The 27,799-nt window shown below is 37.7% G+C and overlaps 2 protein-coding genes across 3 annotated transcripts in view; one reads left to right on the plus strand and one right to left on the minus strand.

Moving 5' to 3' along the window:
- Nucleotides 1-3,025: 3,025 nt before the first annotated feature.
- LOC134212067 (arf-GAP domain and FG repeat-containing protein 1) overlaps nucleotides 3,026-27,799 on the minus strand; it is a 180,557-nt gene continuing 155,783 nt past the window's right edge. For both annotated transcript variants that reach the window (XM_062689579.1, XM_062689580.1), the window contains exons 3-8: nucleotides 27,165-27,353; nucleotides 22,554-23,272; nucleotides 21,160-21,762; nucleotides 7,872-8,081; nucleotides 7,493-7,797; nucleotides 3,026-7,200 (exon numbers count right to left, since the gene is read on the minus strand). In XM_062689579.1, coding sequence (XP_062545563.1) covers nucleotides 7,153-7,200; nucleotides 7,493-7,797; nucleotides 7,872-8,081; nucleotides 21,160-21,762; nucleotides 22,554-23,272; nucleotides 27,165-27,353 — 2,074 coding nt within the window. In that variant the 3' untranslated portion in view covers nucleotides 3,026-7,152. The remainder of the gene's footprint in view (nucleotides 7,201-7,492; nucleotides 7,798-7,871; nucleotides 8,082-21,159; nucleotides 21,763-22,553; nucleotides 23,273-27,164; nucleotides 27,354-27,799) is intronic.
- On the plus strand, nucleotides 17,429-20,422 carry LOC134216176 (uncharacterized). Its single transcript, XM_062695133.1, has 2 exons — nucleotides 17,429-18,500; nucleotides 19,893-20,422. The coding sequence occupies exon 1, from the start codon at nucleotides 17,507-17,509 to the stop codon at nucleotides 18,470-18,472; it is 966 nt and encodes a 321-aa protein (XP_062551117.1). The 5' UTR covers nucleotides 17,429-17,506; the 3' UTR covers nucleotides 18,473-18,500; nucleotides 19,893-20,422.

Below are 27,799 nucleotides of genomic sequence, written 5' to 3' on the forward strand. Positions count from 1 at the left end.
GATAGCTGATTTTCAGAAATTTTGACAGAAATCTCGGCAAAAAACATGTTTGCTGGGGCACGGCTGTGCAAATCTTGGTGAAAGTTCAACATTTTGCTGAGATCCCGGTTAAAAAAATTAAGGGTGTACCCCCGATTTCATGACAGTTTTAAAATGATTTTTTCACGATCCAATTTTGCCACATTTTTGCCTTTCTCGTACAACTAAGTTGTACCGAAAGGCTATCATTTCACTCCGAAAACGAACTTTTTATAGAAGCCTCTGAGACCCATAGTATTATATACCAATCGACTCAGCTCGACGAGCTGAGCACATGTCTGTCTGTCCGTGTGTATGTATGTGTGTATGTGTATGTGTGTGCACAAAAGCTATACAAAACATTAGACAACTTTTCGTATAGTAATTTCGTATAGATTTTCTCACAACAAGTTTCATTCGACAGGGGACAGAGCTTTGTTGATCACTATTGAATTTTATAACGATCGGTTATTGCGTTTAAAGGTTAAGAAGAAAATGGTACATTGGACCATATAAACCCCATATAAGGTTGGTGTCTTAACTAAATTCGAGAAAGGCACCACCAACGCTAGGTGGATTAATCTGGGTTTTTGTACATAATTTTATACTCAGAAATAATACTAAAAACAATTAATGATTTTCATCGTCTGTTGCTTATAATAAATCATTTCAAGAACTTAGGAGTCTTAATTACTTTATATTTGTTCTCGATACATTTTATAATGAACGAGAAAAGCATCATCACCACTAGGGGGATTAATCTGGGTTTATTTATAGAAATTATAGGTTTTGGTATTTTTAATTTATAGAAATAACAGCGAGAACTTTAAAATAAAGTATTGTTTTATATACTGATTTCATATCGCATAAAAGCGAGCAGTTTTAATGTGCAGCGTTGTTGAATATGTTTCAATCAATACTTATTAAGTTTAACCCGAGTAATCGAGCGTCTGATCACCAAGAAGGTGCGAATCCAACAGCGTCTGTTCTGGCATCTAGCGGCTGCTATTCCACAGAAGCTATATCTAAGATGGCAGCCACATCCGGTGTGTACACTAGTTATAAATATTTACTGTTTCCCGATATATCTTAATCTTTTCTGTAATCCTGAAAAAAATATAGGTATTTGAAATTTACTGCAAAAATATCCATTGCTGCCAGATATGTTTGGATCTTGTTTATGCAATTTCCGTTTTGATATTTACTGCGAAAATTCGTCACGCACCCTGTAATTGTATTGGATTGTTTAAAATAATTTGAGGCAAAGATATGAATTTGATGAAGACATACTTAGTGCCTGGGTGTCCGATTGTAATGGACTTTATATTAAACGTAAGAAACCAGTAAATTGCAAATAACCTGCACACTTACAGACACACAACATTACACTTTTTATCTTTGTTATACACAATAAAAAAAAGTTAAACGAAATCTTACTTGGCAACAGGCTATCTCTTTCCCGCCCAAAAACAAAGTTTTTGGTTGTAAATCAAAAGGTAATCAATTTTTCAATATTATCCGGCAATTCGGCCGTACGAAAATATTTTTTTGTTTAACATCTTGTCTGTGCATCGAATATGTTATATGTTTCGAAATGGACACATTGAAATGAAATTTGCGAAAAAGAACCCACATGTCTTGGAGGGACTCGAGGGTTTACGTTTCTAAACATGTTCTCCCGCGCTTCAGCTATCACACTCTCCCCGTGATGCCTTTTCTTTCTGCGGTGGATTCGTTTCTCTTCTGTCTTTGCTACACTGTATCTTTCTCTATTGCATCGCGTACCAGCAAACCAATCCTGGCAGCATCTTTCTCGTCCGTCACTGGCACACCTCATCGAACCAACCAATCCGTTGGCGTCCCTGTACAGTGCCCAACACTTCTGCGCTGTTGTAGCCACAGTTTTGTGAGATTCTATAACATTCCTCACCATTCACCAGAGTGCACCACATCCCAGATTTTTTTTTCATACCTTTAAAAAGATCGCTGCAATGAAGGAAAAAGATTTTGTTTCTATAAGCCAAAATCTATCATTGAAGAAAAATTACCTTATCATATTCACGCCGTTTTCCTAATGACATGAATGGTCGCTTCTAATTGGTATAGGCAAACTTCCCAGAAACAAATATAGAATCCGCAATTAAACACTGTACGCATGTTTTAAAAAGTATGTTTGAGCAAATGCGTGTTTCTCTAGAATCGTCCATTTATAATTCGCCTGGGATTCCTATGTACATGGGACATTTAAGCGTATAACGTATTGATCTAATTAAGCTAGAACAAATATTATTTTCTTCTTTTTTTCCGCCCCTCGATTTTTTGTGGCTTTATTTTATTATTTGATGGTAGAATTCAAAATTTGATTGGAAAAATCAATAAAATATTGATCTTTCCCAAAAAAGTCTTTAGGAAAACTGATGAGTTTTACGATTTTATTAATTTATCCATTTAGTTTTTTGTTTACCACCCCCTTCGTTATACAAAGACCAACATGACAAAAGAAGGTTCGTCGATTAAGCCGCAGCAGAGCATCAAGTTGGCATAAATTTAGTCGGTCTTGACTTATGAACTGATCTTATGATATTCAAACGAAGGAATAATTTACTTTGTTGCCTTATTCTGAGCCGATGCCGTAAAAAGAAAAAGTAATCATTTCTTGAGCCTTATTTTGGACAAACGCGTGCATAGCACAAAAAATATAGATTCATGTGTTTTATTCCGGAAACAAAAGCGCCTTTTAATAGAAGGATCGACTTATTTGCCTTATTCCTGGTACATGCGTAGGTGCCTATTTGATTCCTCAATCAAGGCGTGCCTCCAAATAAGAAATTCACTTTTTCTGCTTTATGGTATTTATGCCAAAAGGCCCATTGTATTTGAAACTATAGTAACAATGGCCCTTGCACATCGAACTTATCAAGACAAATGATTTTATGTATGGTCTTGCAATGATGTTTAATAAGAATAATAAAGGAAAATATCGGATAAATAAAGTCGGTTCCTAAAGTTAATGTTATAAATATTAAATATTAAAGTTTCTTTTATTTATTTGCGGCATTTGAAACATTATTTTTACATACGTATTCAATTGTAGATAATAATTTGTTTGCCCTCTTTATAATGAATACTTCTAACAATCTTCAGTGGATTAATAACATTTAAAACATTTTTGAACCATGCTCTTACCTTTTGAATAACCGCTTTTTCTGTGTTAGTCGCTTTGATGTAGTTAAATGTTTTCATGTTTGAGTGAAACGAAATTGTCTTATTTCTACACTTTTTGTTCATCGTTTATCTCATTTATCAATTATCGTATAATTTGTAATGGGTTCAGTAGGGTATCAAGAAAACGAGGAAATAGGGGAGAGCATCTTTAAGAGAACACTATTCGTTTCATTTGATTAACTCCAAGTAAATATACGAATAAAATGTCACGTAAAACTCGTACCACGTTCTGCAGCATTCGCTTGAAAGGAAAGCTAGGCTAACGGCGAAAGAAAATGAGCTGTTATTATAGAAAGCTACGTCCTAAGTATATACAAAATTCACAATAAATTTGTTCAACAATTGTTCGCTGTATGATTTATGTAGGGAGTCAGTCAAAAATGCTTCGAAAAATCTATCGCACTAAAGCAAAAACAAGCGGTCTCTTCCCAATCGTTTGACGACAATTTGCTAAAAGCATCAATCAAAGGCGCATTCATGTGAAAGCTTATCGTAATCGGTTTTGGCTATGCCAGAGAATAAAACAAGCGCAGCATCAGAATCATTATTACAGTATTAGGACCGGGTGATAAACTCTCGCTTGTCTATTAACGTTGAATGTTCTAACCTAAAAATATGGTTGCTGGCGTTTCTAAAATACAGATAAAATGTTACTTCATTATATCTCTGCTACAGGTCCACTCTTGACTACCACTGCGTAACAATTTTATTAAAACTCTTGGGTAATTTAAGGCCACACAAGCATTTTCCTTCGTCTTCGAAATTTGAATAACTTTTATAGCATTGTAGAATAGAGTTTTCCTCGCATTAGATTTGCAGTTCAAAGTTTATTCGAACATTAGTGTTTTCTCTACAGTATTTGTGTAAATTTTCTTCTGTTTGAGCATAGTTCTTTCTTTTAATTTCAGTTGACATTATCATGTCTGATTATTGAACAGTTTCTATTGTAGAACTTTTATAACACTGTGTTAATTTTTTTCGTAACGGACAGGATTTTTTTGTAGTTTGACATGAGTGTAGATATAAGTAAAACGGCGTGCAGGATTCGAGTTGTTTTTTTATTGTAATGTGGTTGTGTGTCTATAATCAATTGTTTGAATGACTTATATCAAACGGCCACTGTTTCAAAATGTGAACGCCTAAATTATCTAACCTCACCTTTAAAATCACGTTTTTGTTTGACATAGATCTATGTATATAGATTCAAACGAAACGCAAACTAGTTCGTTTCTGAGAGTTTGTATGACTTTCTGTGTTTTGCCAGTAGATTAAGTGCTGCATCTATACAACCCCTCGCTTTATTGTAAATATTTGAGTAAGTGTTGTTGATTATGGCGACGTTTTTTCAATACTTGTTTCGTTCTTTTATATTTGGTTTAAGAATCATATTTCTTTGATTAGGAAAAAATGAAGAGTAAATGTGTTACTGCAGATCTATTTACAAATGATCAAGTTGGCTGCTCACTTATGCTACTAGGTATTTAGTATACGAGTTGAACACTTGATAGTATGAAGTAAGATTGTTAATTTAAATATGGGCAATTCATAGAGGGATGGCTCAACCTAGATTCGATTTGTTCCAGCAAACGACGGTTGAATGAACATTAAAATGTGGCGAAAAATCGCTTACTATTTCCAGATTTTATAATTTTAGTGATTGCAAAATTTCCAAATGAAGAAAATTGGTCACGCATTCTCATTTCGATATTCATAGTCCATTTTGATGTATTCCCAAAATTCTCCATTACACAGAATGTTACGTTTCAACGGAAACTTAATCTGTCTTACTACGTATTCACAGTTATGGATTATTTTACGTGAGAAAAGTGCAAGTCGATAATGCCCGTGTCTTTCGAGAGGTATTATAAGCATAAATGATATGTTTTGCAAAGCTAGTCCTGAAACCAATACTCAACAACAAGATAATAATAAGGCAGGCAAACTGATCAAACAAAGTTTGGCATCATAATATTAGCAAATAGAAAACATATTTTAAAGGTAACAGCAAATATAAATCACCACTTGTTTTAGATTTCTTTTAAACAGATTGTTTATTCCGTTATCGGAAACCAACATCAAGTTTAGTTTTTGATTTGCTCTCATCGATTTGATTCCTATGAAAGGTTTTCCTGTCATAAACTTTTTATATTTAACTGTTAAAAAAACCAAAACGACAAAACAAATGATCGATTTTATCTCAAGCTTTACTCGGATGCTTTTCGAGTTCGGTCTTATTAACACTTTTATCTGGTCAGAGATAAAAAAGGCAAACAAAAGTACATAGAGTCAAATTTGAAAAGCGCATGCACCACAAAAGAATCTGAGCATAGTTTGATAACTGAACAAGAGAGTAATTAGGAAACACTTTGGGCCCATTCACAAATTAAGGGGTGGGAGGGTACCTATCAGAGCGTCTCTTTCATACAAATAACGTTACGAGGGGATGGATGGGGGTTGAAAATTGTCAATTTCTAGGTTATGTAGTTTGTGAATGAACCCTTTAGATATTTTTTATCAATTTTCTATCACACTTTTCTCGGGAAGCCAACAAAAAACAAGAAGAGCGGCGAAAGGGCAAAGATGACATTACATTACATCTCTATTATATAGGCCAGTATAAATATTATTTGCTTTTTTGTCCTACTGCTTTTGAAAAATTAAAAATCAATTCGAATATTGATAATCAGTTTTTTTTAAATACTTTTCCATAAAAATACAAAATTTTATTATTTGCTGATAAAAAATTGAATCCTCCCTTGAATAAATTAAATTTGGTCACAAAATTTCGAAGGGAGAGTAGACATAAAATGCAAATCAAATGTATTCCCGCCTAACTTTTTATAATATTCAAAGATACTGTTGAACAACTGCTAAAATACCGATTCGGACACTTTCTCAGCATTGAATTATTGCTATAAATTAATTTAAAGCTTTTGAAGGATAAAACCCTAATATTTATAGAATGCTTCCAGATATCACGGGATAATGTTTGGGATTAATTCTTAAAAAACTATGATTTGCAGCGACTATCATTTCTAGAACCAGCAAAGTTTGGCGAACATAAAAAAAAGAAATTTGAAGAACTCATTGCCAAATGTTGCTTTCAATCTTCCCTCGATATTACATTTTTTATGACATTTCCAATGATTGTGATTGTTTCTAACCCATTAGCAGCCAACCTGATTTTCCTAAAATAAATAAAATCTACTCATTCCAATTACAAGACAAAATAAATGGAAACAAAGAAGAAACATATAAAACATTCATATTCATTTCCGTTACATTCAATTTGTGAAATGGAATTTATCACTTTCATTATTCGGCACATTGGCAATACGCTCTCATTTTATTCTTCCCCCTTCCATAAGCGCGAAGCGATCACACAATCCCACTATTTACTAAACGTCTACTTATTCTTGAACCCATAAAGAAAGCAACTGCACTTTTTTGTTGTTCCGTGTAATGCCGTTTCGGCCGGCTTGGGCATTTATTCCGAAATATCCCGTCAAAAAAAAAAGAAACAAAAACATGGTTACAGATTTTAAAAAAAATCGAATTTACGCACTGCCAATTCGAATCGGCTTCCACATGTCGGTGTGGCATTTCCCAATTCCCCCCAGATAAAATAAAAAGATTTATATCACTTCTTTGTTATTTGTTGCTCTGATGAAATCATCTCTCGTACCGGCTTGTCGCCACCGGTATATTGTAGGTATAGGACGCGATGACGGTGTAGGTTTCCGGTTTAAAATTTCTCCACAGCCCTCGTCTAAGATCTCACCGTGAAATCGTGATGCACAACCGTCTCTAATGATGGCGTAGGGATAGGTTCTACGTTTGGAATTTTGGCTGCGGCACCACGTTACCGCTACTGCTGGCATTTTGTCGGGTGTTGTTCTACGAGTGCACTCATAAGAATGGGTTATTGGATTTCGAGGACACCGTTGTAGCACCTGCCTGTAGAAACAAAAAATAACCGGATTAGTTAACAAATTACTAGCACTTTTAGCACTCTTTTAGCGTCTAACACTCGAGCACGCACGCTTTTGTATGTACAACACTATTGCACATGATGAAAGGTTAATTAAATCCCTGTTTGACAATTACAAATTAATGTAAGAAGAGATTCTAATATATTGTATGACCCGTAAGACCAAATCCTTTCCCTATAATAGCGTTACATAATTTGTAAATAGGCCCTAAATCAAAGTCAAAATTCAAACTAAACATCCTTAAAGGCAATTCTTACCATGAACGGATTTCCGAAATGTCCAAAGTGATTCGTGGTAGCCGTCGTCGCGGTACCATTGAATTGCGGCATACCCGTGGGGATGACACCCCCCGTGGGATGGAAGGCATTGGTGAAACCGATCCCGTTCGTCACATTTCCGTTCTGCATGTGCTGCGGATGTACGAAACCATTCTGGTACGGTGACGTGGCGTAGAAACCATTGCTTGGTGGCGTCGATCCGGGTATTGTCCAGCTCATCGTTTGCGATGGCTGTGTCTGCTGTTGGAACGGATTCGCTGTCTTGAAGGGATTCGCTGAAGGAGCTGGGGTAAATAAAAATGAAAAACTATAATTAGTTCCTGAAACATGTTTGGTTGCGGCTAATATAAAAAGATACCTTGATGCACTTCGTTGGTGTGATTTCCATTAATTAATCCGTTGCTATTACCATTAGGTGCGGTGCTGATATTGTTGTTGTTAGTTTCGTTTTCAAATTTGATTTCCCGGAACTGATCATCCAAATCTTTGAGTGCTGCATACCTATCTACGGACGGCGTCATTGAGTTAAGTGCAGCGGAGGATTTTGCGCTACTGGATATCGGAAGACCTATGAGAATAAATGGGAAAATGCATATACCTATTAGTATTTATAAAAACAGACGTGATTTTAAAAATTAGGATTTAATCAAATTTAGAAATTGGTACGAGTAAAATAAGCTCATCTATGATGATAAAAATAGGAGGCCAAAGTCGCTTAGAACTATGTCTGAACAGGGAATAAAGCAACTCATAACTTCTACGGTCATCAACAAAAAATGCAATGCACAAACTATAAATAGGCTAATAAATTGCAACAGAAACATTCCTTTATCCTGTTTCTTAAATTGGTACATAATAATTAGGGGGAAAGACGGCTTTGGCAGGTTTTGTTTTATTATTGGCAGGGGGGTTTTTGTGGACCAAATTTTATGAAATTTGGCCACAATATTCTTTGATATGCAAAGAATGCTAAGGCGAAATTTGAGCCTAGTCAGTCATAAAAAAACCCCCTGCCAATAATAGAACAAAACCTGCCAAAGCCGTCATTCCCCCTATCTATTGTTTCCGAAATCAAGAACATTTATTTATTGAAACGGAACTCGAGCGCAGTCATCTTCAGCATGGTCCCCTGTCAATCTGTCAGTTCCCAACGCACATAGGCTTTCAACTTAACACTATTGAAGCCCTTGAGCCTCAGATGAAAAACTTCATGAAAAATTTGGATTTGTTGCGACAAATTCTCAACAAATTATTTTGTTGCCCATTGCATTGAAAAGGCAAGTGGGCAGTTATAAACGAGAATTTTCCGTAATTTGTCTCAACAGTAACTTACAAGGTTTCAAAAACTTTGGTTCCAAATGAAGAAAATCATTTATGTTTGATTCGTCTATTAATGACAATGGCCCCACCACACAGGCGCTGTCAAGACGATCATTTCTATAGAAAACATAATTTGGATCTCTTTTAATGGAGAATCCAGATTTTAGATACGTTTCAGTTATAATGGTGATCAGTGGCGTTTCCCTAACCTCAATCTACGTGTGCACTGGGTTTAAATTTGAGAAATTGGTGTGCGGAAATGCATACAATAACTAGATTTTGATTAGTTTAAACGAGTCTGATAATTTTATTTCCCATTTGAGCTGTCAAAATACAATAATTTTCATTTTTTGGGCTAGTGCACAGGTAAAAAGTGAGGTTACGCGACGCCACTGATGGTGATATAAAAAATGTGAACGGGTAAAAAGTTGAATTAATTCATTTTTCTTACCCTTTAAAAACGGGCATTAAAATTTACACTTTAAAAAAAAATTGGATCCAGTAAAAAATGTTGTATGAACTTTATACCAACCTCATCTGCCGTGTTACATAAAGACATTGCGGTGTCTACTCAGTGTGTGGGACACTTTCATATTGATGGGCGATATGCAAAGGCACGTGATCGGGTGGTGGTCGATCAATGAAAGAATGTGCAGGTTGAGGATCAAAGGCCAGTTCTTCAACTTCAGCATAATTAACGTCCATAGCCCACACTCCGGAAGCACTGATGATGATAAGGACGCATTCTACGTGCAGCTGGAACGTGAGTACGACAGCTGCCCAAGCCACGACGTCAAAATCATCATAGGAGATTTGAACGCTCAGGTTGGCCAAGAGGAGGAGTTTAGACCGACTATTGAAAAGTCCAGCGCTCACCGGCTGACGAACGAAAACGGCCTACGACTAATTGATTTCGCCGCCTTCAACACAGCTATCCGTATCGGTACACCTGGAGATCACCACTGCAGACAGTATCACAAATCGACCACGTTCTTATTGATGGACGACACTTCTCCGACATTATCGACGTCAGGACATATCTTGGCGCTAACATCGACTCTGACCACTATCTGTTGATGGTTAAACTGCGCCCCAGACTATCCGTCATCAACAATGTTCGATACCGACAACCGCCGCGGTACGACCTAGTGCGACTGAAGCAACCTGATGTCGCCACTGCATACGCGCAGCATCTCGAGGCAGCGTTGCCGGAAGAGGGTGAGCTCGATGGGGCCCCTCTTGAGGACTGCTGGAATACAGTCAAGGCAGCCAATAACAACGCAGCGGTGAACAACGTCGGGTATATGGGATGATGTCGACGGAACGATTGGTTCGACGAAGAGTGCAGACAGATTCTGGAGGAGAAGGACGCAGCGTGGGCAGTCGCGCTGCAGCAAGGTACCCGGCAGAACGTGGAACGCTACAGACGGAAGCGGAGACAGCAGACCCGCCTTTTTCAGGAGAAGAAACGCCGCCTTGAGGAAGCGGAGTGCGAGGAGATGGAACAGCTGTGCCGTTCTCAAAAAACACGCAAGTTCTCAAAAAACACGCGAGCCGAAATGTGCAGGGATAAGGATGGGAGCATCTTGACGGACGAACGTGTGGTGATCGAAAGGTGGAAGCAGCACTACGAGGAACATTTGAATGGCGCTGACAGTACAGGCAGTGAAAGTCAAGGCAGCGGAGGAGATGACTACTTCAGTCCAAGCGGACGATGGAAGCCAACCAGCCCCCACTTTGATGGAAGTTGAGGATGCCATGCAACAGCTAAAGACCAATAAAGCAGCTGGTAAGGATGGTATCGGAGCTGAGCTCATCAAGATGGGCCCGGAAAAGCTAGCCACTTGCCTGCACAAACTGATAGTCAAAATCTGGGAAACTGAACAGCTACCGGAGGAGTGGAAAGAAGGGGTTATATGCCCCATCTACAAAAAATGCGACAAGCTGGAGTGTGAAAACTTTCGAGCGATCACCATCATTAATGCCGCCTACAAAGTGATACCCTAGATCATTTTCCGACGTCTGTCACCATTAGTGAATGAGTTCGTGGGAAGTTATCAAGCCGGCTTTGTTGACGGCCGCTCGACAACAGACCAGATCTTTACTTCAAAAATGCCGTGAATACCAGGTCCCATCCCACCATCTGTTCGTTGATTTCAAGGCGACATACGACAGTATAGACCGCGTAGAGCTATGGAAAATTATGGACGAGAACAGCTTCCCTGGGAAGCTTACCAGACTGATCAAAGCAACGGTGGATGGTATGCAAAATTATTTGAAGATTTCGGGCGAACACTCCAGTTCGTTCGAATCACGCCGGAGCTAAGACAAGGTGATGGACTTTCGTGTCTGTTGTTCAGCATTGCGCTAGAAGGTGTCATGCGGAGAGCCGGGTGTAACAGCCGGGGTACGATTTTTAACAGATCCAGTCAATTTATTTGTTTCGCGGATGACATGGACATTGTCGGCCAAACATTTTCAAAACTGGCAGAAGTGTACACCCGCCTGAAACGTGAAGCAACAAAAGTTGGACTGGTGGTGAATGCGTCAAAGACAAAGTACATGCTGGTGGGCGAAACCGAGCGCGACAAGGCCCGCCTGGGAAGCAGTGTTACGATAGACGGGGATACCTTCGAGGTGGTCGATGAATTCGTCTACCTTGGATCCTTGCTAACGGCTGACAACAACGTTAGTCGTGAAATACGAAGGCGCATCATCTGTGGAAGTCGGGCCTACTACGGGCTCCAGAAGAAACTGCGGTCGAAAAAGATTCGCCACCGCACCAAATGTGTCATGTACAAGACGCTTATAAGACCGGTAGTCCTCTACGGACATGAAACATGGACAATGCTCGAGGAGGACTTGCAAGCACTCGGAGTATTCGAGAGACGGGTGCTTAGGACCATCTTTGGTGGTGTGCAAGAAGACGGTGTTTGGCGGCGAAGAATGAACCATGAGCTCGCCCAACTCTACGTCGAACCCAGTATCCAGAAGGTAGCTAAAGCCGGAAGGGTACGATGGGCAGGACATGTTGCAAGAATGCCGGACAGCAACCCTGCAAAGATGGTGTTCGCTTCCGGTCCTGGCAGGTACGAGACGGCGTGGAGCGCAGCGAGAAAGATGTTGGAACAAAGGGCTATGTCTGATATCTCTGCTCTATTAGATACCATAAAGGTTAGGCGATTGCCTATGTAAGCCAAGTTCGGTACTACTTAAGTATTCCATCAAACTGGATCCCCTCAGATTGCGATCCGAACTACCAAAGATCTACCTCAACACTGCCGACAATTAGCGGTGTAAGTGTAATATATGATAACTCGTTTGAAAGCATCTGTAGAATGGTTCATCAAGTGGTAAATAAACCGAACAATATACGTTTTTTTCTTAACGGGGATCCACCAGTTACATCAATTATGACAGCAAATACATCTAAGGTCGTTAGTTCAGAGATAGGAGGAAAAAAAAAAAGATCAACAACGATAGCATTGTGAACAAGTACGTATTAAGGTAGACCACTCTTATATGAAAAACCCAAATTTATCCCCAAGTGGTGATTATGCCTTTCTCGATTCGATATGTTGGATTCGAATTAATGTTGTAAATGCTGTGCTAATTGCCTACATCTTGGCGGTTAAAATATTTGATGCAACTCTATCACGCTGTTTATAAATTACTCAATAATTGAGTAATTTTTAAGCAATTATTATGAGAGTAATGGATTGCGTCATGGCTAAATTGATTAATGACTTAAAGTGTGCATGTAAACAGCGTATTTGTTAAAAGAAAAATAGAAATATTATTCAAATCGAATGAGTTATTAGCAAACAAAAACAATAGTGTCCAACTAGGAAAGTTTCTCCGTCGAATGAAACTAGTTGCACTCGAATCGGTCAAGTCCTTCTATATGAAACGTGTTTAACAATAAAAAATTCCTGGGGCTACACACACACACACACACACACAGTCAGACATGTGCTCAGTTTTTCGAGCTGAGTCGATTGGTATATAACACTATGGGTCTCCGAGCCTTCTATCAAAATTTGGCTTTTGGAGTGAAATTATAGCCTTCTGGTACAACTTTGTTGTACGAGAAAGGCAAAAATCAAAATCATTTTCTCGAGACGTATATATCCCTTTAAAATAAAGTTTTTTGCTCCCAGAAGCTACTGTAACAATTTTAGCCAGGTCAAGTCTAAGTGTCAACGAGCGTGAAATTTATATGGGAAAAATCGACTAGATATATGTGAAAATGCATACTAAATACTTTCCACCTTTTTATCTCTATGTGGCGCTGTAGTCATTCAATACCGGTCATAAGTGACATTTACTATCTTTACACTATTACGAAGAGGCTCCAGAAAACTGCGAGTGATTAAGTGATTAAAAGTTATACCTAGATGAAACAATTTGAAAAAAAATAAATTACTCCCCCGAGGTGAAACGCTCCATCCAAAAAAAATCGCATACAAAGTCGATCGGAGAAGGTAGTGAGCCCCAATATCGTTAATTTCATTATCATCAATTTCAAAACTAGTATCGAACAAACGAAGTAAATCGAAGCAAATCGATCCTATCGATTCTGCATGTAGAATAGCTGGATGGCTTGTTTCTCCCAGCTGAAAAACCAACATTTACTCTACATTCTATAACTTTTTTATTTTTTAATAAAATCACTCGTGGTTTTCAAGAGCCTCTTAGCAATAATGTAAAGATTGTAAATGTCACTAATGGGCGGGATTGAATGACTACAGCATCACCTAAAGATAAAAAAGTGGAAAGCATTTGAGCATGAGCATGAGCATGAGCATGAGATGATCGTACAATTCGTAGTTGCTACTCCGTGATTGACCAGAACTAGCGGAATTGCACAAGGAACCAACAGATGGGACTTGGGATTAGCACTCCATCCTCAATGTGCACGTTCCGAAAGCTCAACATTTGAAGGTTCAATAACGGCGCCGGCCACGTCCTTACGATCATCGAGGAAAGGGAAGGAATGTTATTGTAACAACCGTTGTTTTAGAGACCGACGAATCGTCTGCATCTCTACGGTTGTTACGGGAAGGAGTATTGTAGGTAGGGAGAGGAAGTGTCATTACTTAGATAAGGATTCACCTTGGTAAGTGATGTAATCCAAGTAACTAGCATGTTAATGTTGACGCGAGAACAAAGCTAAGATCAGCTACGACGTATTTTGTTGTGTCATTGTTCACCCAACGTAAGGGCAGACAATCAATCGCTCCGGTAGAGCAATTGTAAATGGTTTGTGATAATTCTAACATAATCTGCTCCTGAAAAATGTATGCTGGGTGTTTCTGTAATTGTAATATTACGTGGTCCCACTCAAGAAATGGCGCACCGCACATAAGAAAACATCACAATGTTATTTATTCATAGATTAGCGGCGAGACGTGAAGTTTTGAGCAAATCAACCACTTTCTTGCTTTGTTATAAATTATTCAGAATACATCAATTTACTAGAAAGATCAAACATTTTTCATTATACTAATTTTCAATGAAAGCAACTTGCAACACAGCAGCAAATAGAATATCCATTACGTAGACGAGCCTTGAAACTATAGCCTAATTATTGTTTCTATACATTCCTTTACACCATAAAACTAAACTATCTCGCATTTCGTTTTATAAATTTTTTATCGAACTTCGTGTTTCAGCAAATCAAATGTTTCAGCAACAAATCACTCAATAATGTCATAAAAATATTTCTATCATGCTGACTGCCATGGAGGATTATTAACTAATAATTTGAGAGAGCGTTGCTAATTTCCATTTGATTAATAAAACTCAAGCTGATGTCATCAATATAAATAAATCGTTACCTTTATGGGAACACCCAGTTAAGCCGGCACTAACCAGATTGATTTGTTCTTAAAAATGAGATTATGACAAATCGTGTATACCGTAATCGATAAGTGTAAATTTGTAATAAATGTAATGAATATAATGTCTCAAATAGCTGTGCCATCAGCGTAAAGTTGTCAATTCAGAGATTCAGTTTGTAGTTCTGGCCCGGTTCAGGATGTTCAGTGTTTTGTAGATAGAACATAATTGTGTTTTTAATTTCTATGTATTTTTTCGATCGTATTTTTGGTCGTGTGATCAATAAACCTCAACGATTTAAAGAAAAATCAAGTTGCCCAATAAAATGTCATAAAATAGAATTTTGTTCAATAAGTTTGTTGAGATTAAAAAGGCTTGTTCATCTCGTGCAATCATTCGCATTGAATAATGAAAATATACCTAATGTGGGTTTTTGAATATTTTTTTCTGAACCATACAATCCAGCTTGCTTTCACACTAACAAAAATACTAGCCATATGAAAGAAAAATACTCCCTTGCGTGATGAAAACTCCTATGATCCTCTTCTGTTCTTGAATAAACTTATCACTCACTTTAGCACTTAACACCACATGTTTCTGATTCAAATTAAAAAGCATTGAAGAAGAAATCTTAAAATACGAGAACATTAAACAGAGAAAAAACGCGTGATCTAAAAAAAAAAGTGGAAAGCATTTTCCCATATATTTATTCGGTTTTCCCATATAAACTTCATGCTCGTTGAGCATCCACTTAAGACTATTACTCTCTTAAGACTATTACCACTCTATTACTAAAACAGCGAAAATAGGGTTCCTGCACCAAAGCCACTTGGGATTTGCCAATTTGCATAAATCTACATAGATTAAACGTTGCTGTTTTTTATGCTGAAGATTGATTTGAGCTAACTTAACTGAAGCCATTGCGAATTAAGATAATACACTCCACAACTTCAGCATTAATATGAACAACAACGATGAATTATATCGTATCAAGAACGCCAAAGACGAAACACAGTGTACACTGTGAAAAACGCATAATGCGAATCCAAATACAAATAAAAACATACTCTTAAGCCCACCCTTATTTAACTTCAAGTTGAGATTGAATAAGAGTAGCCGATTGTCTCGGAGAAGCTAAAAGTCAACTACGCCATAACTTCGGTTAGCGCAGTACAGGCTCACTACTGTGAAGGGTTCCCTGGTGCTTCACAGACTCCGTTAGCGGTTAGTCCTTTTTATACCCCCCTCCTCCCCTCCAATCATTCGTCTCCAGTCAGCCTTGCGAGCAAAGGCATAGGATTCCCAATCCTACGGATGTTCCATTGCACTTGCCACACCAGATACATGCTCATGCAATGGTGGGCATAGAAAAACTTTCAATTAATAACTGAGCAAATTGAAATAGTTGAAAATCAGGCCAAGTTCCAGTTGGAATGTAGAGCCATCGAAGAAAAAGAAAAAGAAGAAGAAGAACCATTCATTCGTAGGCACGGTAAAGCATAAAGCCGCGTCACACTGAAAATTAGGGATCACCTGTATGGTGGACTTTTACCACCGGACCGTAGCGTTATTCTTATCCAGATAACTCGCTGCCGAAACCACGCGGTTATCTGGGCTGTTCGTGGAGGAAAGAGTTTTTCATTTCTAGCGGCAACACTTCATATAAGTAGCCACATTTTTTCCATTAATGTCAAACAATATAGTTACTTTGGGGAAAAGTTAGTTAAGGTCTGTATCTTTCCATTGGTGAACATATTACTACATGGTTTTGACTTGAAAAAAAGTTATGAGCGAAATACGGAACTAGGCCCACAACCGGAGACACTTTCTTATACAATGTTTGCATAACACCAACTATGGCCATAGTTATGGACAAAATACAAAAAGATGCCCATAGCTGAACCTCTTCCCCAAATATTGAGGGTTTGCTATTGAACTCAATGAGCCTTATTGTTTTATTCGTAGACTGAAAGATCGAAATAAGTTCAACAAACGTTTGGCCGAACTGGTCGGTTGGCCGAATAGTTAAAAAAAATACCTCAAATTACGAGTAGTGAGAAGTGTGAAATTGGTAGTGAGAAATGCGAAGTTAGTAATGGTAGGTGAGCATTGAGAAGTAAAAAGTGAGATGTGTAAAGTGTGTGAAGTTAGAAGAAAAAAGTGAGAAGTTAGAAAAGAAAAGTTTGAAGTGTGAAGTAGGAGTGAGTAGAAGGAAGTATAGAAATAAGACATTAGAAGTAAGAAGCGAGAAGTAAGTAGTTCAAAGTGAGAAACAAGAAGCGAAAAGTGAAAAATGAAAAGTGCTTGCGTCTTTCTGGAACTGTCTTCCTTCTTTATTCTTTTATCTCCCTTCTCCATTCTTTCTTCTTCTCTACTTCCTTCTTTATTCTTCTCTCTTCCTTCTTCCTTGTTTCCTTTTCCTTCTTCATTTTTTCATCCCTCTTCTTCTTCTTTCTTATCTCCTCTTCTTCTTCTTCTTACTTATCTCCTCTTCTTCTTCTTCATTCTCCTTCTTCTTCTTTTCCCCTTCTTCTTTTTCATTCTCACTTCTGCTTTACCCTTATCCCTTCTTCTTCTTTCTGCTCTCTTCCTATTATTTTTTCTCACTTCTTCCTTCTTCCTAAGTTTATTATTCATTCTCATCTCTCGTTATCTCACTTATTACATCTTATGTCTTACCAATAACGTCCCACTGCTCATTTCTCACTTCTCACTTCTTACTTTCCACTACACACTTCTTACTAATCACTACTCACTAATACGGTTTTTATTTTGGGTTAAAAACTTGCCTCAACTGAAATTATTTTTAATAATTTTAAAATTATAGAAACGATGTCTTACGTAGCTCCGAATATTGATCCGTACCGTAAGGGACAATCTTTTGCATCATGGTTTAAGCGGTTAGGGTACCACTTTCGTATCAACAAAGTAGCAGATGCCAACAAGAAAGACCACATGTTCCTTCTTGGAGGTGATTATCTTTTTGAAGTGGCTCAGAATTTGTACTTTAGTGAGCGGTTGCTTGATGAAGCACCACTTGAAGAGCTAATCGAAAAACTTAAGCGAAAATTGGACAAAATGGATTCAGCCTTAATCCAACGTTTCAAATTTGGGTCCCGAGTACAACAGTCTGGTGAAACAGCCAGTGAATTTCTTTTTTCGCTTAAACTCCAAGCTGAGTATTGTAATTTCAAGGGTGATAAACAGGATCGTATACTTGATCGCGTACTCATTGGCTTGTCGGATGACGCTTTGAGACAAAAGTTGTTAGCGGTAGATGGGGACAAATTGAATCAAGCTCAAGTTGAGAAGATTATATCGACATGGGAGTTAGCTGCTTCTAATGCAAAAACATTAACACATGATCATTCTTTTGAACAAATCGCTTCTATTGTTGGAAGCCGAGATATTTTTTTGCAACGCATGGCAGATTCAGTTCATGGTTGTGGCCCAGTGAAGCGCCATTTAGGTTACAGACATTCCTCAGCGGTTGGGGAGCGCAACGCAAAGCCATACTATAGACACAACAATCGGGTCGACAATTGTTCACAGTTCAAACAAGTGAGGTCTCATCAGGATCAGCATCGCAGACATCAGGATGCTCTGATTCGCCCAGGGGAACTGAAGAATGAGAGCCGAATCGTTATCGACCGAAGAGTGTGCGACTATTGCGGAGTGCCAGGACATATTAGAAGGAGGTGCCTGAACCAATTCAAGAGGAGTCCAATCAACAACATCAACTTGAAAGAAAGCAGTACACATACGGACGATAATTTGTCGAGTGAGATAAATTGTTGAGAAGACAAGACTGATGACTCAGACCAAGGTGAATTTCAGTGCATGCATGTTTCTTCCATTAACAAAAGTCATCCATGTTTACTAGAACTAGCTATTCAAGGCATCAATATGCAGATGGAGATTGATAGTGGCTCCGACGTTTCTGTAATTGGAAAGAAGCTATTTTTGGCTAAATACAATGTTCCCCTGCAGAAAAGTTCTAAAACTTTAATAGTGGTAAACGGTTCTCGATTGAAAATTGCTGGTGAAGTTATAGTTTCGGTTATATTTCGGAATATGAAGGCAAAATTGAAACTTCTAGTATTGGATAGTAATCATGATTTTGTTCCTTTATTTGGGAGAACCTGGTTGGATGTTTTCTTTCCCAACTGGCGTAATAGTTTTGAAAAACAAGTAACTGAAAACAGAATAATTGAACAACACAACGACTTAATGAATTATGTCAAGACTAAATTGTCTGATGTTTTCATTAAAGATTTTTTGACTTCTATTAAAGGTAATGAAGCCGAATTGGTTTTAAAATTTGACACACCTATTTATAGGAAAGCTTTTGACGTTCCCAATGCATTAAGGGATAATAGTGCCGATATTTGTTTGCGATTCCCATTGGAGCAGTCAGTTGCTGATTTGGACAAAAATTTTAGTGCTTGTGATACTTCTGCTGTTATGGCAGAGCAACCAAAACAGTTGATTAATACGAAATGGATTCCTTCCACAAAACTTTTTGGTAGAATACACCAAGGATTTTTCTACTACAAACATCACGTTCATTTATTGAACGTTGATGGCTTTTCAAATAAAATGGAAGTTGAATGGATGAAAAATAGAAAGGAATGTGAAAAATTGATAAAACTACTGTTAGCATATTTGGCTAAATTTGGGTTTCCAGACAGAATGTCAGGTAATAGTCCGTTATTCAATCCTCATGATGTCAATAACTTTTTTGAGAGGCAAGGAATATGGGTTTTAAACAGTCCTCCGTATAATCTTGCTATTAATGGCAAGGCGGAGAGAATAGTTCGTATGGTTAAGGACGTAATGAAAATGTTTCTACTTGACCCAAAATGCTCATACGCAAAACTGGAGGATCTAATTGGACTATTTATAATAAATTTTTCAAAATAATATGACGATGGAAGGATTTATTTCTTCTCAGAAGGTTTTAGGCTATACTTTCAAATTGTTAATCTATATGATTAATGTAAAGCAATACTACAATAACAGTAAAGTACCATTAATTAGCTGTGATTATCTCAATGAATTAATTACTAGATCTAATGATGATATTGGCAAAAAGCATAGAAAAGATCTTTTGGACAGCCTGATGGCTGATGATGCCTTATGGTACAGGAACAGTAACCCTCAGGATAAATGGTTGTATGCTAATTTTCGTAAACGTATTTGTAAAAATATTTTACAGACTACAGTTGGAGGCGGAATGACGGCCACGGTACTCCGAAGTCAAATGAAGGCCGTTGGCGATGCGCGCGTCCGGAGATGTCAATCGATGATGGTACATGTCGATCCCTATGTCGATGATCCCGATCCATTACCACAGCGAAGAACGCGTGTCGATGATGAGTCAGCGAAAAGCCCTTCCGGGGATTCTCGGAGTGAGCATTGTGGAGGTTCCAGTCGCCGGTCAAGCCGCATCGAAAGAAGAATAAGTAAATCGAATTTGGCGCTCGATGGCCTGCCAAGGTATTCGAAAAGAAGAAATTATATCAGATGTGATCGAATAATTGTTTGGTAAATATTTGAAAGTTACGTTTCCTTCTCAAGTCTTCTAGACTATCGAAAGTCTTGAAAAAGGGAAGGATTGATGTGTACCTTAAAATGATTTAAATGTACATTCCGTGTATTTTATGGTAACATAATTTATAGCGAACGGTAATGACCGATACCGTTCTAATAAATGGTCCGGCGACTGTCGGCCTCTTTCAACACGAACCACCAAGCGAGTAACATCTCATTTACAACAGCTCCGAAACCCTTCAAGTATTATTATACTTTTATTGATTAATCGTTTCCTCCGCGAGTATTCTCCGTTCGGTTCCGTCTACCTCAGTCGCTCTTGCCGGTTATAATATTCACTTCGAACATCTAATTTCTCACTACTCACTTCCACTTTTCACTACTCACTGCATACACTGTATAAGTAAACATATTTCAACTATTCGGCCAAACGGCATTCGTCCAAATGACCCTAAACCAATAATTTAATGAGCTATTATAGGTTATTTTGTTTTATGAAATATAATTGATCTACTTACTATTGAAAACATGCTACTGCAAGCGAAACTAAAGAATATCACAAATATTTACGCTTAAATTAGTGCAATTGAATAGCTGAGAACAAACTTGCAGATAATAAATGACTGATTACTACAACGTTCTGTCACGTGCAAAGTCATCCATTCTACTGATACATGAATGCATACATAAATTCTACCAACAGAATATTCAGAACAGCTATCAAACCGAACGATGCAATAGATGCAAATCAAAATCAAATCAAAGAACACGCCTGGGGATGGAACGATGACAGCAGACATCAGGCAAATAGAAACTGATGAGCAGCAAAGCAATAAAACAAATGGAACAACCTGCCAATGCTAGTAGCTACAAAACGCTATAAAGCAAGTGAATTGGAAACACACAGACAGCCACTAATCGACACCACTTACTCCATCGATTCTGATTCGAGCTGTGATGCGGTTGCTGCGGCTGTTGATTCTGCTGGTGTTGTAGTTGGTGCTGATGAGACCTTATTGAACTAGTTGATGACGGGTTAGTTTGGCCATTGCCACTCAAACTGCCCATACTGCCAAACATGGGCTGTGGTTCGTGGGACGGCCACTGTTTGAACTGTTGCCACAGATTCCATTGAACGTTACTGTTGCTGCCGTTGTTGGCAGAGGAGGTAAAGTTCAGACTACTACTGCCGCTACCATTAGTTACAGGCTGGTAGTTTTGAAAGTAGCTGTAACCATTCGTTCGCTGCAGTCCCGGCCCACTGCAGAACGAGTTACCTCCTCCTACCGCCTGGTGATAATCACCGAAAACCGCAAACTGACTGCCATGAAAGTTCGAGAGATCGGTGCCACTGACACCTAAACCACTGCTGATGGCGTTGAAGTTGGCATCGTTGTTATTTTTTAGCAGATTATAGTTATTGATGAATACATCGTTATTTATGCTATTGACACTGGTTGTACTGCTGCTGCTGTTTGTCGTGCTGCTATCAATGCTGTTGCTATTACTGATGAGACATCCTGTACTTATGTTGCCTTATCGATATAAAGTTGATGTTGAGCAGTTGTAATGGTAAATGTTTTGAAGAAATAGAAACAAATAAAGCTCAATGTAACGAATGTTCAACAGAATAGTCAGAATAGTTTGAATAATTTATATGAAATACATATAAATAATCTCTCAAAATATTTTTATGAATGATCAAAGCAAAAACAATATGTTAAAATAATTTTTTGTTTGTTCACTTTATTAAAGTGATATTTTGAAAATTATTTGAGTTCATCACTTAATAAAGTAAATGATTCTTCCAAACTAAAAATAAATAAAAATTATGACGAATACTCAACTATGTAATGCTATTAAGTTTCATCTATGACTATTGCTTTGCGCCGAAAAATCAAAAAAATTGTTATTACTTTGTTTGATAATGGTTTCTTGTTGATTTTGTGAAATATTATCAATGAAATTACATTCGTAATCAATTTTATCACATTTCAATAAACTTCAACGCCTAATCAGCAAATGCTAGATGAACCTTATAAAACCTGCATAAATTTTCGCATATACAAAAAAACATTTCATGCAGTATTGTTTGTATTTGATACAAAACTTGTAAAATAAGTGCAATTTTGTATATGCCATAATTAAATACAGGTTTTGTAGAACTGTTTTATATTATTATGAGAAAATCAGGTGTCTGCTTTTGGGTGTTTTCTTGAAAGGAAACATCAATGATTTTATGATCTAAATTCAAAAATTTGTTTGGGTGGTATATATTATTATTACTTAAAACTTTTAAGCTTCATATTCCTACTGTGAAACTCACCTGCTGCATTGTAGATTGTGTTATGTTCGAAATCAGCAAAGTTCTCTATGTCGCCATTGGTTTGCCCGTTTGTGCCGTTTTGAGTCTGCTGATGTTCATTCGCCAGATTCCCGTTTTCGTTGAATCCATTGCTGAGCTTGTGATTGCCACTATTTTTCAGTCCATTATTGGCGGTCGCCGCTCCATTTACACTGACGATGTTTGCATTGCTAAAATCTGCCACAAAGTCCGAGTCTGGTGTGAATTTGTTATCGTTCGCACTGTGGGTGTGACCATTACCGGCACTGGTCAGTAGACCGTTCTTCTGACTTCGTTCGAAGGCGCTTCCGTTCACGGTGCCATTCAGTCGCAGATGATGATGATTCGAGTGTTTCTGTGGCGTTGGTGGCAAGATTTTTGGTGGATCACTAAAGAAATTACTGTCGTCTGGAGTGAACTGTTGCTGAAACTTAATATTTGTACTGGAACCGGTGACTGACGAAGCCTGACTACTGTTTCCATTCAGGCCACTGCTGGAGTTTGAATTTGTTCGGCTAAGTCGTAGCGACGTGGGCGGAGTCAGTGTGATAGTTTTCAGTGGCACTAGATTTTCGGCACCGTTCCTACTACTAAGATTACTACTACTGGTGCTGATACCGTTGTTTGCTGACAGTGAAACCGTCGCGCTGGTGGTGTTTGATGGCAGGGATTTCAGAGGACTAGCGGGTTCCAAGTAATACCTGAAAGTAAAGCAAGTAAACCTATCATTATCTGTGGCTGTTATCCTTCGACGCCAAATTTCAATTTTTAAAATTTACAAGCAAATTGCGTTTTATATTTTTGAAGCATCAACGGGTTTTTGTTAATATTTCGACAGTGTTGATTTGTATAGGGCCTCTTGTCTAGTTTTACCCATACGAAGCATTATCTGCCCTGGTTGGATCAATTCAAGCTCCATTAATTACGTAACGCAAAAAATTTTCAACCCCCTTCACGCTATGTCACACTTCTTGTATGAAGCATTTGAAATTTTTGTATGGATTTTCACACTTCGGTCACACTTCCCTCTAAGCGTTACATAATTTATGGATGCTCCCTAACCATGTCAGACGTATCCGATGAATTGGTTCGTACACATATGCGATACGAACAAATGTATTTGGTAGAATAAGGGGGTTTATGAAGTACACAAAACCTTGTTAGAGTCACACCGCAATGTGATTTTGATGAACTTAATATCGATAAACGATTTTAGCCATGCCTTGAACCGATTTAGAAAAATGAATGAAAAGAGGAAGTCAATATTTCATATTTATTGTGATTGACGTAGATGTATCAAAAGTTGCCCTCAATTATACAGCTTGAATGAAAAAGCATTAAGACAACACTAATAACAAATGGGCCTTCGGGACACTATCCTACGACACAAACCTACGATGTACACATTCCCAGAAATTGTCCATTCAAAAAATTTAAAGCGGACGCGTGGTGTGTTATTCTTTAATAAAAAATCACCAAGAGTTTTTTGGCTACAATAAAATTTCCACTAAGAATTAGAAATTTTCCATATAAAACAAATATAAATTATCACTTTTAAATGCAAAAATTGCAATTATAAAAGAAGATTTTTCCATAATAGGAATAATAGGAAATTTGCTCCGTCGAATGAAACCAGTTGCACTCGAATCTGTCAAGTCTTTCTATATGAAACGCGTTGAACAAAAAAAAATATTTATGGGCTACACACATACACACTTTTGGAGTGAAATTATAGCCTTCTGGTAAAACTTTGTTGTACGAGAAAGGCAAAAACACAAAATTTCCATAAGTAAACAACATAAACAATTGCAAAATTTTATACAAAATAAATATTTTTTTCTATAAAAAATTGAAAATTTTCTACAACGTAATCATTTTGTGGGGGGATTTCAGCCAAAATGTATAGAAAAATACACCTCCGTCACTCATTCGATCTGGAAATTGGTTCTGATTGCTCGATTGACCTCAGAATTGCAAAAACGGCAGTTGGTATGCTACAGAACAATTTCACAGAACATTGTATGATGATTAAATGAACTTTTATATAGGTTTCGGCTGATGCGATTCGATCAAAAAACCCAAAAATACACAAATCAGCTACTAATAAATCAGCCGAAAATGATATAAAAGTTCATTTAATCATCATGCAATGTTCTGTGAAATTGTTCTGTAGCATACCAACTGCCGTTTTTGCAATTCTGAGGTCAATCGAGCAATCAGAACCAATTTCCAGATCGAATGAGTGACGGAGGTGTATTTTCCTATACATTTTGGCTGAAATCCCCATACAAACTTCAAATCAAATGCGCCAGCTTATGCAACAAGCGATTGAGCTGAAAATTTCAGAGATTGATTTTCTCACCCAAAGACACAATTCTGGGGGGGGTGCCCCGTGGAATTCGACAACATTTTTTTCTCCCCATAGTAATCTGGGCCAGTCTAACCGAAGATGTTCTGGATTTTTGGAGGCCATGTCAAAAACACATTTTTTCTGCCGCTCGTATTTTTGTGTGGTTCGAAGTAACATCGTTGGACATTATTTTCCTAGAAACTAGATCTTATTGAAAATTCAATGCGGGCGGTTGCGCTAGGATCCGTTGTAAAACATACGAGATATGGTCATTTCAGTAAACCTGTTTCTAGATACTATGGTCAATTATAATTCAAGCTCTATCTGGTAAAAGGGCGAATGTCGCAAGAGAGAATTCTCTTCGTCGACTTCCCCTCTTTTAAATAAAAGTGACAAGCAGAAGATTTCTTTGCAGTTTATCACCTCAGAATGCAAATTCGCATTATTTTCTATCGTGGTGAGGTGATAAACCACAAAGAAATCCGCTGCTTGTCACTTTTATTAAAAAGAGGGGAAGTCGATGAAGAGAATCCTCTCTTGCGACATTCGCCCTTATTCCAGATAGAGCTTGATATATTCTTCCAATCACGTATATATTATCCGGTACCATATCAATATGGGTATCAAACTTCAAGATTTTTTATGGAGATGCTTCAGGAAGCATATTCAGGACGATCAGTTACCCTGACCGCTCTGTAGTAGGTTCCAGGTGCACCGGGGGAAGTGGCCAATTTGAAAAACGTTCAGAACCCTATCAATATGGGCATCAAACTTCAAGATTTTCCATGAAGATGCTTCAGGAAGCATATTCAGGACGATCAGTTGCCCTGACCACTCTGTAGTAGGTTCCAGGTGCCCCGGGGGAAGTGGCCAATTTGAAAAACGTCCAGAACCATATCAATATGGGTATCAAACTTCAAGATTTTTCGAGGTGATACTTCTAAATGCATTTTAGAACCAGCAGCTATCATGACCACTCTGTAGTAGGATCCAGGTGTCCCGGGGAAGTGACCAATTTGCAAAATGTTCGAAACCATATCAAAATGAGTATCAAAGTTCAAGGTTTTTCATGGAGATGCTTTTTATCTTCAATTATTTTTACAAAATAAATATTTTTTTTCTATAAAAAATTGAAAATTTTCTACAACATAATCAATAAAGAACAATAAAAAACAAATAAATATCCATAAAAAAAATACAAGAAAAATTTAGGGTGGTATACAAGACACGACCGCTCGACGTAAACTACGTAAAACTAAATATAGAACACTGACTGAACCAATTATTCCGCTCTATATAGAAAAGAAGGAACTATCCCACCGACACTACTACCCAGCTTCAGCAGCATCTCCCACTCTGTGAGGGAGTAGGGACTCCACTGTCTAGCAGCAAGGTCACCCCATTTAATACACCCCAGTTCAACACTTGATAATACCCTAAAAGTAGGCAATTACCAAGAATTGGAACAAGTTGCAAAGGGGACGCATGATACATGAAAGAACTGAAATTTTCAATAGTTTAGCGATGATACTCAAAAGTTTCAATAGTACTGGCAAATTGGTGGAGAGTTTATAAATCGATTGAAATATGTATAAATCTTTAAAATCCATTGAAAGATAAAGGACCTATTAATGTTACAAATTTTACATGATTTCGTGACGGTCCCCAATTTTAAAATTTCCATTTTACACCCTGTATCCGAGTCTTCCCCTTAGACATAGTTTACGTCAAAAGCAATAAAATTGATGAAGTTTCTATGAACTTTCTATGAACAACCCTTTGAAGGAAGGGGAAAATGCTCAGTTTTTTTGCTTTTATACATTTTTTTTGCAGTTTCTAATTTTTTGTGGAAAAAATATTAATTCTGTGTTAAATTTTGTAATTGTTTATTGCTTATTCTTTTTTTAATCGAAATTTTGTATTTTTTTCGTGGGACATTGTAATGTTTGCTTTTAAAAGTGCTAATTAATTTTTGTTTTGTGCAAAATTCTTAATTGTTTGTGGAAATTTTATATTTATTTATTACTTATACCCTGAATTCTTTATTGGAAATTATTTTTTTATAGAGAACTTTTGGGGGGAGTTTTTGTTTGAGTCACAATAGGCACATCACACTTAAAAATGTGAATGTTATCAATATTATTGGCATTAGCTAGCTATGTTTAACTGTCGCAGGAGGTTAAAATACGCATGAAAATTGTTACTGCTGGATGGTTGAAACAGTAGCAGTATTTGGCACTAACCTCTTCCGTTCGTATTTGTCGATCATGAAATCTCGGTGTTCCTGTTTGATTGCTCGCTTTGGATCCCACAGACCCAGCCATGTTGTGGTGCATGTGTCGTTGCCATTCTGCCGAACAAAGTCGATTTCCTCCTGTGTGAACGTGGCCATCGAAATGGATTTGACGCGATGTGGCGGAGTAAGCCCTCGTCTGTAATGGAAAGAGGCAGAAAAAAAACAAAAAATAAGCTTGCATGATAAAACAATTAGAGGTTTGTGATGGCTGAATGAATGACCAAGTTGTTGAAGCGTGCATTAGTCACGCACAAGGAAATAAGGTTTTCATCACTTCTGGAGGCGGGAATACACGGCGATTCTGTTTCAAACGCTAGACACCGTGAATGGCTACATAGGTATGGTTTATATTGTATAAGTAATAAAGTATGAATCACCGGAGTAAGGTACAAGAGCACCTCGGTGCGAAATATGCTTGTCTAATGAATTAAATAGGGGGAATGACGGCTTTGGCAGGTTTTGTTCTATTATTGGCAGGGGGTTTTTTATGACCAACTAAGCTCAAATTTGGCCTAAACATTCTTTGCATATCAAAGAATATTGTAGCCAAATTTCATAAAATTTGGTCGACAAAAACCCCCC

Source organism: Armigeres subalbatus, chromosome 2 (genome assembly GCF_024139115.2).
Source record: "Armigeres subalbatus isolate Guangzhou_Male chromosome 2, GZ_Asu_2, whole genome shotgun sequence".
Classification (NCBI taxonomy): domain Eukaryota; kingdom Metazoa; phylum Arthropoda; class Insecta; order Diptera; family Culicidae; genus Armigeres; species Armigeres subalbatus.

Bases quoted from the DNA above. Each gene is read 5' to 3' on its own strand.
- LOC134216176 (XM_062695133.1), top strand. From the start codon at position 17,507: ATGTCTTACGTAGCTCCGAATATTGATCCGTACCGTAAGGGACAATCT.